The following is a 15832-nucleotide window of genomic DNA, read 5'->3' as shown; positions in this document are numbered from 1 at the left end:
TAATACTCACCAATAAAAATTAAAAAAATAATTAAATAATAAAATAACTATATTTTAATGTTGCTAAAAATTAAATATAATTAAACATAATAAAATTTTAATTAAAAGAAAAATCAGTAAAACAATAGCGTTAAACATCTAAAAATTTACATAAAAAAATAACTAAAGTAGATATATATTTTTTATTTTTTAGTAAAGACCTTAAAAATTTTAAAGTCATTATTTTGTGTCATAAAATTATTGTCTAAAAATTTAAGTATTTTAGTCTTTATAAATTTTGTTATATGTATTTATACTATTTTAATTAATATATTTAATTATTTTCACTTTCAATATAAAAAAAAAATTAAAACACATTAGTTATTCCTTAACCAATATATTAAGGACACCCGTGAGCATTCTCCAAACTAAAATCGGATGTTACCGAGTTAAGTTAAGTTTTGAAGTTATTATTATTTTACGGGTGTACTCACTTTTTATCGGTGTTCTAACTAATTTGTTTTAAGAAAATTAAACCTCTTGATTTTTCTTTCATGATCATTTGTAACCTAATAACATCTTGATAAGCTGATTTCACTTTACCATATATTTATTTAGTTTTTTTTTTTATAATAGATACGTTTCTTTATATTTCATAAAATATATTTTTTATCGGGAATTTGGAATGATTTTAATACTTTGAATTTTTTATATTTTAATCAGTTTTTAAATAATAACAATGATTAATGAATTTTAAACTATTAGCATAGATATTCAAATTCATAATAATAAGTGTGCATTCTCGGCTCAACTTGCATATATTATCACTTGCATACAATAATACACAATTCTTACCGATTTTGAGTGTTTAAGAGTTTGGTATGATTTTTTATATTTTTATTTTTAATGAACTTTAAATTTAAAGCATAATTATTACAATTTATAATAATATTTAATATATACTTAAGTGTAAATAGTTTAATTTCGATTATTTTATTTAGGGGACGAATCTCAAACAACAAAACAGTAAAGAATACTAACAAAAACAATATGTATTCAATAATCATTTACTTTTGATACAAATACCTGTTCCACACAAGTTTAGTAAACAATCTTCCATAAAATATAATTTATATCATGAATTTAGTGTTATTTTTTATATTTTATATTTTTAACCTTACATTTTAAACATAATTATCAAAATCTATAATAATACCTATCATAAACTTAACTGCAAATAGTTTAATTTTGATTGTTTTATTTAGGCGGGGGAATCTCAGACATTAAAACAATGAAGAATACCAACAAAACAAATATCTATTCAATAATCCTTGGTTTCAATACAAAATGCCTGTGTGGAACAAGTTGAGTAAACAATCTTATTTTTTTATGAGAAAAAAAGGAAGTTTCAAGCATAATCCAGCATTTTTAATGTCCCATTTCATCCTCAAACTCTTGCTCAAAGGGAGATCCTGAAAAAAAAAAAGTGCACAAATATATATAAATGAAGGAGGGCTAGGAATATGTATAAATTAACAAAAATATATATGTAAAAAAGAATTCTTACGTGCTACAATCAATGTCCGTGGAGATGGGAAAACCAACATCAACGTTACATAATTTAGAAAGTTGAGCAACTTTATCTTTGTTTAGGTTAGGAATTTCATTGGCAGTTGCCTTAAGACACTCACATGCCTCACGAAGTTCAGGTTTTGTAGGTGCTGAAGCTCTCACATTGCTCACTGCATTACAACAAGTACTTGATGGACTCTCTTGATTCGTGGTGAGAAAAGGTAAGCATGTGAGCAATGAGAGCTTTGCCTGCACACAGCTGAACCCATTCACTGGTTTCATGGCTGCAACTGTGAGGAGTAACACAATTGCCAAACAAAAAACTGATGTAGACACTCTTTTCATCTTCACACTCTGTTTTATCTCAATGATTCGCTGATATTATGATTTGGATGGATAGAACACGTTCAAAGATATTGTATTTATAGTGTTGGAGGCTCTGTTTACATTAGCATTGCTCACTTAGATAAATGATTCTTTTAAAGAAAATTTAAATATACAGAAAAAAAAATTAAGAAATTTATTACATTTTAAAAATTTTAATTTGAAACAATATCCAAATCTCTTATATGCAATTGACAAATGATTTCAAATTTATTATTAGTGTCCCAACTCTTACCTCATTTGTCCGGATATATCTACCTTACAAACTTACCATATATATTATTTGGGAGATATTATAAGAAAACATTTTCCATAAAAAATGGTTTCTTTAAAATAAAATTACGGTTTTTCAAGTAAAATTAATCAGATTTTTAAGAAAAAGTTATATAAAAATAATTGAAAAAAATATATAAAAAAGCTAATTTTTCCAAAATATTTGTCAACAAAACTCAGGATGTATTTTTAAAAAATGATATGATATTATGAACGCATAAGACAACTTTTTTTTTTTTTATTAAAGATGATTTCTTTAAAATAAAATTACGATAACAAAAGTTTATAGATAACATACCAGCAATACTTTAGATAATTAAAATTTCATAGAATCCTTCTTCCAAATTTGGATAAGAATCTTACATTAATGACTGAATTAAATATATAAAGAAAAAAAATTAATAAATGGTTTTTTCAACATTGTCTTATGAGATAAATGATCTTTTCAAAAGAAAAGAAATATATAAAGAAATAACTTAATAAATTTATTACTTTTTAAAAATTTTAATTAAAAATAATTTCAAGATCTATTATTATATAAGTGACTTATGATTTTAAATTTATTATTAGGATCTCAACAATTAACTCGTAGGTTCGGATACATCTACTTGAGGAACTTATTATATATATTATCTTAGAGATATTATAAGGCAATCTTTTTCCATAAAAGTTGGTTCCTTTAAAATAAATTTTTTATTTCTCAAATAAAATTAAATATTTTTGCAAGTAATATTTGTTTAAAACGTAATTAAATAAAGATATATAAAAAAGCTAATTCTTTAAAATTATTTACACATAAAACTGAGGATGTATTTTTCGAGAATCACAAAAATGTGATAACTATCCATACATGTGATTTTTCCTATACAAATAATCTATACACCTCCCAAAGAAATATAAAAATTATAAAATAACAATATAATATATAGTTGACTTTCTTTTATCAAGTCACCCAAAAAAATTACTTTTACTTTACTTCTGTTATTTTTTATATATTTCTTTGAATTATTAAAGAACGATGTTAAAAATAATATAATAAAATAGATGAAAGTAAGAATTTTAAATAAAAAATTAGATTGAATCAGAATGTATATAGATAAATTAAAATATTAATGCGTAATTAAAGATGAATTAAATAAAATAAATCTTCGAGATGTTTGTGGAACTAGAGATAAATTGAATATAGGATTAAATATCTTTTATGTCCTAAAATTTGACATGAAATTGATATTCGATTGTGCATAAAGTTTCATATATTTTGATCTCTACACTTAACAATGAATGAATATAGTTCTCTACACTTTAACAATGAATGAATATAGTTCTTTTAATTCCCTAATAAATATGTATAGTATAATGAGTAGTCAATAAATTTAAGTTTGTTAATTGAATGTCGGTTGTTAACTTCTTTTGATAGATCAATGATGTGATTGTTAAGTAACTGACATGGTTATTATCTTATCATATCAACTTGCTCAATTGTTGTCACATATAATTGTTATTTTAAAATTTTATAAATTATAGTTTATAATTTATTATTTATAATTTTAAAATTTTATATGATTTTATAAAAATATAACGATATGACGATATAACGATATGACGATATAATAATATAAAAATATGACAATATAACAATCAATATGACAATATAATGATATAACAATATGACGATATAATGATATGACATTATAACGATATGACAACATGATTATATAACAATATGATAAAATATCGTTGTGATGATATGACAATATGATATTATGACAATATAATAATATGACGATAACAATATAACAATATGATTAAGGATGACAATAGGACAGGACATGGACCAGTTTCATTATCCTATACTCATCCTCAGAAAAAAAAATCATCTTTATTCTCAAACCCAATGAGTATCAAATTTTTGTCTCATCCTCATCATCACCGAAAAACAGCTATATGTCCGTACTCGTACCCATACTCACTTTCTTATTGTTTCAATATCAATTAATTAATTTTTATAAAATAATAAAGATTACGGTAAAAGAAACATAATATTATTAATATTCAATATTAAAAGAAATGTTTTATTTTAAATATCAAATATTTAGAAACAAATTATAATATAATTATATATATTTCAAATTAGAAAACCAAATTTTTTTTATCAGAATCAAAAAAAATTATTAAAGTTGCAAACATTAATGAAACCTATTTGATAAAATATACAAATATTTTTTAAAAATATAAAAGGAAAGTTAAAATTAAAATTAAAAATTATTTTAAATGTTTATTACTTCAATTTGTTAAATTCTAAAAAAATCACTCTTTTCATACACAAATAAAAATTATATTACATCACTTTATCAAAATCACACAAAAAAGAAGAAGATTGAACTGATAATAATAAAATTTTAACATAAATCTTTCATCTTTTGAATTTTAATATGTGTTGGATGGTGATAAAAAAACTCATGGCGTTTACATTAAATTATTATAATATAATAAATTAAATTTATTTATACAATTATAGTGATAAAATAACACATATGATAATGAGTAGAAAATAAAGTTAATTATATAAAAAATATCAAAATAATATTCTACATTATAAAAATTAACAACAAATAAAAATATTAAAAAAAATGATCAAATGTGTGTTTGAAAAACCATTTGAGAGACCATTGAATGAAACCGCACAAAGGAAAATAATTGTATAATTAAGGGTATACCTTAGAGATCTAAGAAAAATTTTCATATATCAATTTAGTCAATGATTGATTGGTAACGAAATTTGTTTTAACGAAATAAAAAGAGTGTTCCAACTGAAATAACAATTAATAATAATAGAATAAATAAGATAAATGTTCTATATTACCTAGTAAATGAAGGGTTTATGCTATTGAAATCTTAAATTGACAATTTTAAACATTCTTATGTGAAAAAAAAAATATAAAATAAATAAAAATATTAAAAATGAGTAAAAATATTCAAATGTGAGACAAAAAATATTTAATTGACATACATCATTTGAATTGTATACAAGTTGAGATAAGACAGAAAATATGTTGGAGATGCGGATAAATTTCATGACAAATCAAATAATAAGAAGAAATAAAAATTAAAAAGTGTGTAGTAGTAGTAGTAGATATATATGTATATCCCCATCCCTGTACCCAATTGAAAACGCCAGACATTTGTCGTACCTATACTTAGTTAATGCGAGTTTTCCCAATCAAAACGGAAACGGATTTGGACAATACTTACGAGAACGAATTTATTTGTCATCTTTATATATGACGATATAATGATAAAATTGTAAAGTTATAAAATTAAAACAATGAAGAATACCAACACAAGGTATATTTATTCAACAATCATCACTTTCAATACAAATGCCTGTGTGAAATAAGTTGAGTAAACAATCTAAGTTTTTTAAGAAAAAGAAAGAAAGTTTCAAGCATAATCCAGCATTTTCAATGTCTCATTTCATCTTCAAATTCTTGCTCAAAGAGAGATCCTGAAAAAAAAATGTGAACAAATATATATATATATAAATGAAGGAGGGCTATGAGTATGTATAAATTAATAAAAATATAAATGTAAAAAAGAATTCTTACGTATCAATGTCCTTCGAGATGGGAAAACCAACATCAACGTTACATAATTTAGGAAGTTGAACAGCTTTGTCTTTGTTTAGGTTAGGATTTTCATTTGCGGTTGCCTTAAGACATTCACATGCCTCACGAAGTTCAGGTTTTGTAGGTGCTAGCTCTCACAGCACTCACCCCATTACAACAAGCACTTGATGGGCTTTGTTAATTCGTGGTGAGAAAAGGTAAGCATGTTAGCAATGAGAGCTTTGTTTGCACACAACTGAACCCATTCACTGGTTTCATGGTTGGAACTGTAACAAGTAACACAATTGCCAAACCAAAAACTAATGTAGACACTCTCTTCATTTTCACACTCTGTTTTATCTCAATGACTCGCTCCTCTTCTTGATTTGGAGTTGGATGATAGAACACACTAGAAGATGTTATATTTATAGTGTTGTGAGTTTTGTTTACATGAACGTTGTTCACTTAGATAAATTATTCTTTTAAAAAAATTAAATATACAAAGAAAAAAATTAAGGAATTTATTACATTTAAAAAAATTTAATTTGAAAGAATACCCAAATCTCTTATATGCTAGTGACAAATGATTTCATATTTATTATTAGTGTCCCAACTCTTACCTCATTCGTCCGATCTATCTACTTAACAAACTTACCATATATATTATCCGGGAGATATTATAAGAAAACATTTTCCATGAAATATGGTTTCTTTAAAATAAAATTACAAATTTTCAAGTAAAATTAAACAAAATTTTAAGCTAAATTTATTTGAAATTAATTAAATAAAATGAATATAAAATAACTAATTTTTTGAAATTATTTACCAACAAAACTCAGAATGTGTTTTTCAAAAATGATATGATATTATGAATTTATAAGACAATTTTTTTTATAAAAGATGGTTCCTTTAAAATAAAATCACGATAACAAAAGTTTAGAGGGTAACGCAATACTTTAGATAATTAAAATATCATACAATCCTTCTTCCAAATTTCGATAACAATCTTACATTAATGACTAAATTAAACATATAAAGAAAAAATAAATAAATGATTGTTTTTAACCTTGTCTTATGAGATAAATGAGTTTTTTTGAAAAAAAATTAAATATATAAAGAAAAAAAATTATTAATTTTAAAATTTGTTAATTAAAAATAATACCAAGATCTCTTATATTTAAGTGACTTCTGATTTCAAAATTATTAGTATCTCAACTCTTAACATATATAGGTTGCGTAGATCTACTTTGAGAAACTTATCATATATATTTTGAAAAAGAGATCCTAAGACAATCAGTGACGGAACTTGACCAAAAATTCTAGGAGACCCAAATTATATTTGTTATATATAAATTATTTTTTTAATTAAAAAAATAATTTCTTTTAATTAAAAAAATCAATTTCTTTTAATTAAAAAAATCAATTTCTTTACATCATTTTTTTATTCAAAATAAGCACTCATCACAATAGAATCTAAACAATATAACAATGAATAATTTTCTAGACGCATTTGATATGAACCCCATTTTAGATAAGTCATTTGTACATCATCAATTAAATTTGGTGGGTATTGCCAAATTTGAAGACGCTTTCCCGGATCACGTTCTAAAGTATTTTCAAATTCATTATATGTAACTTTAGGAACCTTAGAGAGTTGTTTTTCGTTTTCTTCAATATTTGGATTCTCATGAAGTTTCTCAATTTTAGATGACGTAGATGCATTTTTTTTCATCTTCATCACAACCATTCCTCTTGAAAAAGAATCAATTCTTTTACTCTTTATCATATTTTTTTTAATATAAATTTTTTACCTCTCACCTATTTACAAAAAGATAAAATTATGAATACTCCAAATTAAATCTTAAAAGCAAGACTCAATATTTTAAGAAAACTAATAACTTCTAAATGATTAGCTTCCCTTATCTTAGAGTGGATTCCTAATATTGTTCTTCCCTTACACAACTTCAAAGCCTAAAATAGCTCTATCTACATAAAGAAGAGTTTGATCAACAATTAAAGCATGATTTTATAATCTCTAACAGATAGAGATATGTCTAGAGCGTAGAAAAGTCACATACAATAGAGAAACATATTGCTTCAAAAATAAAAAGGAAAAGATGAACTTACTCAAAAGAAGAAATTGTTCGGTCCAAAATGTTCCTTAACTCTTCAATTTTGTTGTAGTGCAATTTGATTTTGAAAATAATAAAGAATTGATGGTGAAAATTCAAATGAAAATAAAACGGGAGAAAGAGATGAAGGCACGGAAGAGAGAAACTAAATAAAAAAGTTTAAAAAATTATATTAGAAAAAAAACATAATTTTTAAATTTTAAAAAAGATTTTTCAAACTAAATTAATATATAAATAAGTAATAATATATAAATAAAGTAATAATATATAAATAAAGTAATAATATATAAATATATTTTTAAAATATATAAAAATAAAATAAAATAAAAAACAATTAATATAAATAAAATAAAAATTTATAAAAAATATTTTTTAAATACATAGAAAATAAAATTAAAAAAAAATGGTTGGGGGAGCCACGGCTCCCCCCCGTCCCTTCATACTTCCGCCAATGAAGACAACCATTTTTGTTGGAAGTCCCACATCGACTAGAGATAAGGTCAATTCACAATATATAAGTGAGATGCAAACCTCACTTTACAAGTCGGTTTGCTAAGGTTGAGTTAGACTTAAAGCCTACTTCTAACATGGTAGACTTTTGTGGGATTAAGTTAAGCTTAAAATCCACTTCTAACAATTTTGCATAAAAGATGGTTCTTTTAGAATAAAATTACGATTTTTGGAGTAAAATTTATTTAAAATATAATTAAATAAAAAGAATATAAGAAAGTTAATTTTTTTGAAATAATTTACCAACAAAATTGAGGATGTGATTTTCAATAATCATAAAATGTGATGATTATAAATACATGTGATTTTCTTTTATTAATAATTTATACACCACCAAAACAAATATGAAGCTTATAAAATAATAATAGAATATATAGTCAAATTTCTTTTAATTAAGTTCACCGAATAAAAAAAATTACATTTACTTTACTTTTGTTATTTTTTATGTATTTTTTGAATTATAAGAGAACAATGTTTAAAATAAATAAATAAATTAGAGTGAGAACCTTAAATAAAAATTAGGTATGATTAGAATGTCATCGACCAATACAATAATAAAAATATAAATTCAAAGAAAGGACTTCGTGGATAACTAAAGATATATAAAATGAAATAAGAGAATAAAATTTGTGTGCAATTAGAGATAAATTAATTGAAATAAATAATTAGGATGAGTGTGGAACTAAAAATAAAGTGAATAGGGTTAACTATCTTTATACTCCATGAACTTTGATATGGAATCGAAATTTGTCTGCTTTCGAAATTTTGATATGTTTTTAATGTTCAAACTTTAAATTTTAAAAAATAAGTGGATATAGTTTTTTTAACCTAATTATATTACATTTTAATGTCCTTGCTAACATTTGAGTTATTTACATCATTTTTTGCTTCAATATCAATTTAAACGATTACATTCATTCATTTTTAAAATTTAAAAAATAAAACATATCAAAATTTAATGAATTTCAAATTCACGTTAAAATCTAAATAATAAAAAGATACTTAACCCAATCGAGTAATATAAGTGTAAATAAATAAAAAGATAACAATTGATATATATATATATATATATATATATATATATATATATATATATATATATATATATATATATATATATATATATATATATATATATATATATATATATATATATATATAGTACTCGGCAAATTTTAACCTTGACATGAACTGTTTTTATTTAAACTTGTAATTTTGCTTTCATAAGTTTTAATTGTCACTTCTACAATTTGTGTTTGTTTCATGCATTCAAAATAAGCTTATATCGTTATCAACTTTTGCATCTCTATCATGTTATGTTCTTTATCATTACATGAAATTTTATTAATATATATATATATATATATATATATATATATATATATATATATATATAATCAAGTTAAATTAGAAGATTAAGTAAAATAATAATCATTACTTAAAAAGTTAGCTATTCAAATTATTATGTTATTTATCTGAATTATGATACACTTTATAGATCAAATTCATCTTTAAGTAGTGATAACAAAGTATTATATGGAATAAGGAGTAAATACATTGACAAAATTATTTTATATCGTCTTGCTAATAATTTTATCCATTAGATAAAAAAAATAGAAAATGTTTTTTGAAGTTTCCAAAGACCTTATTTGCATTTAGATTTTTTTTTTCATAAAACATTAGAAAACCACAAATAATTATATCTGTGTAATATAACATAACAAGATATAAATCTACCATTTACGTTTATAAAATTTAGATTGAACCGAGAGATTTCTCCTTTTTTTTTTCTTTATCTATTTAGTAGTGAAATTCATAAAAACAAAATTACACTTTACAAAATATAAATAAGCTATATCAATTATTAAAAAAAATCTAAATAAATATATAGAAGTGAAATGAATTTTCATTTCATGAAAATGTTAGGTTAAACTATTTATAAGTCTTATTCTTTTTAAATATACTAGCTTACTATATATTTATTAAAAAAAATTTAAATGTTTATCTTACTTCGTTTTATTTTATATTATTTTAAACACTCTTCTTTTTATAATTTAAAGAAATACATATAAAATAATAAAAACAATAAAGAGAGAAGTAAAAGTAAATATATTTTTAATTCAATAAATTTGGTTAAAATAAAGTTATTCATAAGAAGTATTATTATTTTTATATATGTTTAGATCGGATGTATAAATTATTAAAACAGAACTAAATTGTTTTTAGATTTTCAAAAAAAATAATTTTAAATTTTATTAAAAGTTAAAAAACTAAAAACATATTTAATTCTTACAATAAAAAAATTTAATCCATGAAAATTTCTGAAAACATGTTAATGGAAACGATAGAGCCATAATTAATGAGATCACGTTAACATAAATGTGTTATGAATGAGAAGTAGGCTATATCCGGGTTTAAAGTAGCACTCTAACTTTATCATCACAATGATTAAAAGAATAAAAAGTAAAATTACATATATCCAAGTTAAGTTTTCAATGTATTCTTATTTTGCGGGTATACTCATTTTTTTGTTATTGTTCAAAATCGCCTATCACATTTATTTACTAACTAATTTGTTTTAAGATTTTTTTTTTCTTTCATAATCATGTAACCTAATAACATCTTCATCAGCTGATTTCACATCTTCCCTATATTTCATAATATATAAGTTTCATTATATTTCATAAAATATATATTTTATCATAAGTTTTGTATCATACTTTGAATTTTTATATTTTAATAAAATTTCAAATAATAACTAATGAATAATGAATTTTAAGCTTTCGGCTTAGCTATTAAAACTCACAGTAATACTTAACAAAAACTTATTTAATAAATTTATTGCATATAGTTTTTATTATTTTGTTTGGAATATCTCAAACATTAAAACAACGAAGACTACCATCAATCGATATATTTATTCAGTAATAATTACTTTCAATACAAAAGTCTATTCCACACGAATTGAATAAACAATCTTTTTTTTTTCATGAAAAAGAAAGGAATTTCCAAGCATAATCAACCATTTTCAATGTCCCATTTCATCCTTAAACTTTAGCTCAAAGAGAGATCCTGAAAAAAATAATGTGAACAAATATATATAAATGAAGGAGGGCTATGAGTATGTATAAATTAATATATATATATATATATATATATATATATATATATATATATATATATATATATAAATAAATTCTTACGTGTTACAATCAATGTCTTTGGAGATGGGAAAACCAACATCAACGTTGCATAATTTAGGAAGTTGAACAGCTTTGTCTTTGTTTAGGTTAGGAGTTTCATTGACAGTTGCCTTAAGACACTTACATGCCTCACGGAGTTCAGGTTTTGTAGGTGCTGAAGCTCTCACATTCCTCACCCCATTACAACAAGCACTTGATGGGCTCTCTTGATTCGTAGTGAGAAAAGGTAAGCATGGGAGCAATGAGAGTTTTGCCCGCACACAGCTGAACCCATTCACTGGTTTCATGGCTGCAACTGTGAGGAGTAACACAATTACCAAACCAAAAACTGATGTAGACACTCTCTTCATTTTCACACTTTGTTTTATCTCAATGATTTATTGATATTTTGATTTGGATGGATAAAACACACTAAAAATGTTATATTTATAGTGTTTTTCACTTAGATAATTGATTCTTTTAAAGAAAAATTAAATATACAAAGAAAAAATAATAATAAATTTATTACTTTTTAAAATTTTAAATAGAAATAATACCAAAATCTCTTATATGCAAGTAACTTGTGATTTTAAATTTATTATTAGTTACTGTAAGCCCCTTTTTCAGTATATAGAGTTTGGGCCTGGCCTTTTCGGAGGCCCAAGGCCAGCCCTTCAGTAGGACACCCTACCCTAACAGCCCCTCACAGTTTCACTTCATCTCTGTTTCCGAAAGGCAGCCTTCCCCTCTCAACTTCTCTAAGAAAAGCAGGAGCTCTGCTAGGGCAAAGTCCGTTTCCCCTCAAAGTGAATCGAACCGCTTCCTTGTAAGTACAGATCGAAACTCAAGCTCTTTCGTTGTCCCTTTTAATGCACTAAGTTGGTCTTAAGTTGGTTCTGCCCCTAATCTCGTCCTACGTTTGATCTACGATGTTTACAGTTCCTTATAGCTACTCCGTTCTCTCTTTGTGTGCCCTTTTTCCCTCAGCTCCGTTTACTCGAGGTAAGGGAAGCTAGGTTCTTTTCGCGTTTTTGAAATATGTGGTTTGTTTTCGTTTATGTTTTATGCTTAAATGATTGGAAAATGTTAGTTTTGGTATATTTCTGAGTTAGGGGTTCAAATATTCATGAAACTGTGATGTTTGACGTCTTTTTCGTATTCTGATGCGTCGCACAGTCGCTGGGCGAGTTCCTTGACTCGCTGGGCGACTGGGTATTTTTCTGATATGCGCAGTTTTAGTAAAATTGAATTTTCTGACTCATTAACCGTTGGATTGAGCTCAAATTTTGACATTTGGTTCACAACATGCTATTTTATGGTTTGACCGGTTGGATCGTCAATTAGATATCTGTAGCTTGAGAAATGTGTCACGCATTACTGCAATGATTTTGGTTTTATGATAATAAATTTTCTTTGGAATTTTGGTGTAAGAGTTATGGTTGTGGATTATGCTTGATTGTATGGAATTGCAGGTACTTAAATTTTGGCACACATTTATTTGGGATGAATACTATTTTGTGATATATGTATGTCTTGGTATGCATTTATAAAGTATGAGATGAATGATAGCATGAGTAATGTATGAAGTTGTGTTTGGATGGTTGATAATGAGCATGAGAAATAAATGTTGAGGTTGCAAGTGGTGGTTATGTGATATGAGCCATGAGGTTGGTGTGAAATAGGCATAATTCCATGAGTCTCGTGGGGAGACTTTATGGTGGCGTGTAGTGTATATATTAAGATAAGGATTCAAGTAAGGATTGCATCCCGAAACTCTAAAGGGTCAGTGAGTCTCAAGTAGAGCAAACTGACCCAAGTGGTGAGAGTAGCGGGAGACCCTAGTCTTTGGCAGGATAATGGCCTTAGACGTTTAAAGGCTAACCTTGTGTGTGGTAGGGTGAAACCCATTGGCAATGGCTCTGCAGAGCAGTAGAGGCCACCACAAGTGCAAGCGTCCAGTGAATCCGATCTTAGTATATGTATCCGGATAATAGAGTCATAGTGTCTTGCTTGTTTGCCATAACATGACTTGTATGTCTCTGTGTTGTATGCCTGTGAATGTTTATGCACTTATCCCTTTACAATATGATAAGTTTCAAGTTACACTAGCTTACCCTTGCACTTTATGTATGTTTCCGTTGTGTCTTCTCTTTTGCGATGATCACCGTTGGTGGGAGCAGATGGGAATACTTCTGGAGGTAGGCCTGATGGTGGTAGCAGTGCAGCCTAGTGGGCCCGTTGAGGTGGCTTTCGAAGAAGTTCCATGGCCCTAGTGCCTTGTAATACCATGCTCTTAGAGCATTTCTTTTGCCCAACTGTTAAACTTTAGATTTGTTTCTGTTTATGGTATGGTGGCATGCCTAAATCCGTTTTCGCAGTATTTTTTGGATGACTGTAATAGTTATCTCCCCTACATTGTATGTTCATCTGAATGCTTCTCGTTATTATAACTGTGTGATATTTTATTTAGTAGTTTAATCTATTAAAATGGGACGTCACAGTTACTCAATTCTTAACTCATGAAAACATTTTCTATAAAAAATGGTTTCTTTAAAATAAAATTACGATATAAAAAATTTATAGATAACATACCAGCTCAATACTTTAGATAATTAAAATTCCATAGAACCCTTCTTCCAAATTTAGATAGAATTTTACATTAATGACTGAATTAAACATATAAAGAAAAAATTAATAAATGGTTTTTTTAACATTGTCTTATGAGATGAATGATTTTTTTAAAAGAAAAATAAATTTTAAAGGAAAAACTTAATAAATGTATTACTTTTTAAAATTGTTAACTAAAAATAGATCTATTATATAAGTGACTTATGATTATAAATTTATTATTAGGATCTCAACAATTAACTCATAGGTTCTCAAAAGATGGTAAAAAAAGTTTTACACTTATGGTATGAAATGTGTGAATTAGGAGATTCATTCTATTTTGGACGAGTTTACAAACTGTGGTCAAACTCAACCTATTTTGCAAATATATTAATGTACAAACACATATAATATAACTGAATAATAACTACAATTAGTCTATGGACATTAAATTGTGCAATTAATATACCAATGATTGCTATATATTTTTTTTAAAACTATTTTTCATATTATATACATATCAATTAAAACAATTATTAGTAAAATTAAAAAAAAAACAATATGTAAATAAATTACTAAAATCATTTATTAATAATGTTATAAATATAATTTAAATATTTTAAAATTTAATAAAATAATATTAATAATAGGAAAAAACGTGCGTACGCACAATTTCAAAACCAATTCTTACTAAAATTAATGATTTCAAAATATTAATTCTTACTAAAATAATTTTATTGGATAATTAAGAATCTTACATTAATGACTAAATTAAATATATCAAGAAAGAAATTAATAGATTTATTACTTTCTAAAATTTTAATTAACAATAATACAACTGTTAACAGATAGGTCCGGTTATATTTACTTAATAAACTTGCCATATATATTATATATCGAAGAGATATTATAAAAGACAGTTCTTGTTATGCATTTAGAGATAAATTGAATAATAGAAGTATAAATAAATAAAAAATAAAATTAAACATAAATTAATTGAAAGTAAAAAAATAATATATATTTTAAAATAAAAAACTTTAATAAAACACATACAAATTTATTAAAATTAATATTAGAAGAGTTTAATCTCATTCTCAATTACCTGGTTGATTACTGTAAGATACCCACAATACTTTAGATAAAATTTCTTGGAACCATTCCTCCAAATTTTCTTTCTCTCTTTCTCTTTTTTTTTTCTTTCTTTCTCTCTCCCTTTCTCTATGTTATTAATTAATTAATTAATTATCTTTTAAGTCATGATTAAATTCCTTAAATCAATCTTATCTTATTCTATCTTTTTTTTCTTATCTTCAGAGTATTTTTCAAAAAGAAAAATTAATATATCTATATATAATATATATAATAACCAATATTTTTTTAATTAATATAAGTTTTTTATAATTATTTTTATTTTACTTAATCACAATATTCCATAAATATTACTCGTTTTGTTTTCCAATGTTGAGACTGTATCGAGATAGAATACAAAACATTTCTTTTGATAAATGAATTTGATCATGGAGTTAAATTCTAAGTTTCTTTAAGTCTTAATTTTGTTTAGACAAGAATAAAATAAATAATATAGTTA

The 15832-nt window shown here is 24.7% G+C and overlaps 2 protein-coding genes across 2 annotated transcripts; one reads left to right on the top strand and one right to left on the bottom strand.

The window, feature by feature from the left end:
• Nucleotides 1-1542: 1542 nt before the first annotated feature.
• On the bottom strand, nucleotides 1543-11945 carry LOC114195164 (non-specific lipid-transfer protein 1-like). Its single transcript, XM_028085554.1, has 2 exons — nucleotides 11666-11945; nucleotides 1543-1841 (listed from the first exon to the last, which is right to left on the bottom strand). Exons 1-2 carry the CDS (start codon nucleotides 11943-11945, stop codon nucleotides 1543-1545), a joined length of 579 nt encoding a protein of 192 aa, XP_027941355.1.
• LOC114195163 lies at nucleotides 11944-14130 on the top strand. Its single transcript, XM_028085552.1, has 4 exons — nucleotides 11944-11955; nucleotides 12272-12463; nucleotides 12577-12639; nucleotides 13818-14130. Exons 1-4 carry the CDS (start codon nucleotides 11944-11946, stop codon nucleotides 13908-13910), a joined length of 360 nt encoding a protein of 119 aa, XP_027941353.1. The 3' UTR covers nucleotides 13911-14130.
• Nucleotides 14131-15832: the final 1702 nt, after the last annotated feature.

Source organism: Vigna unguiculata, chromosome 8 (assembly GCF_004118075.2).
Source record: "Vigna unguiculata cultivar IT97K-499-35 chromosome 8, ASM411807v1, whole genome shotgun sequence".
Classification (NCBI taxonomy): domain Eukaryota; kingdom Viridiplantae; phylum Streptophyta; class Magnoliopsida; order Fabales; family Fabaceae; genus Vigna; species Vigna unguiculata.
This window is presented reverse-complemented; position numbering and strand designations above follow the sequence as displayed.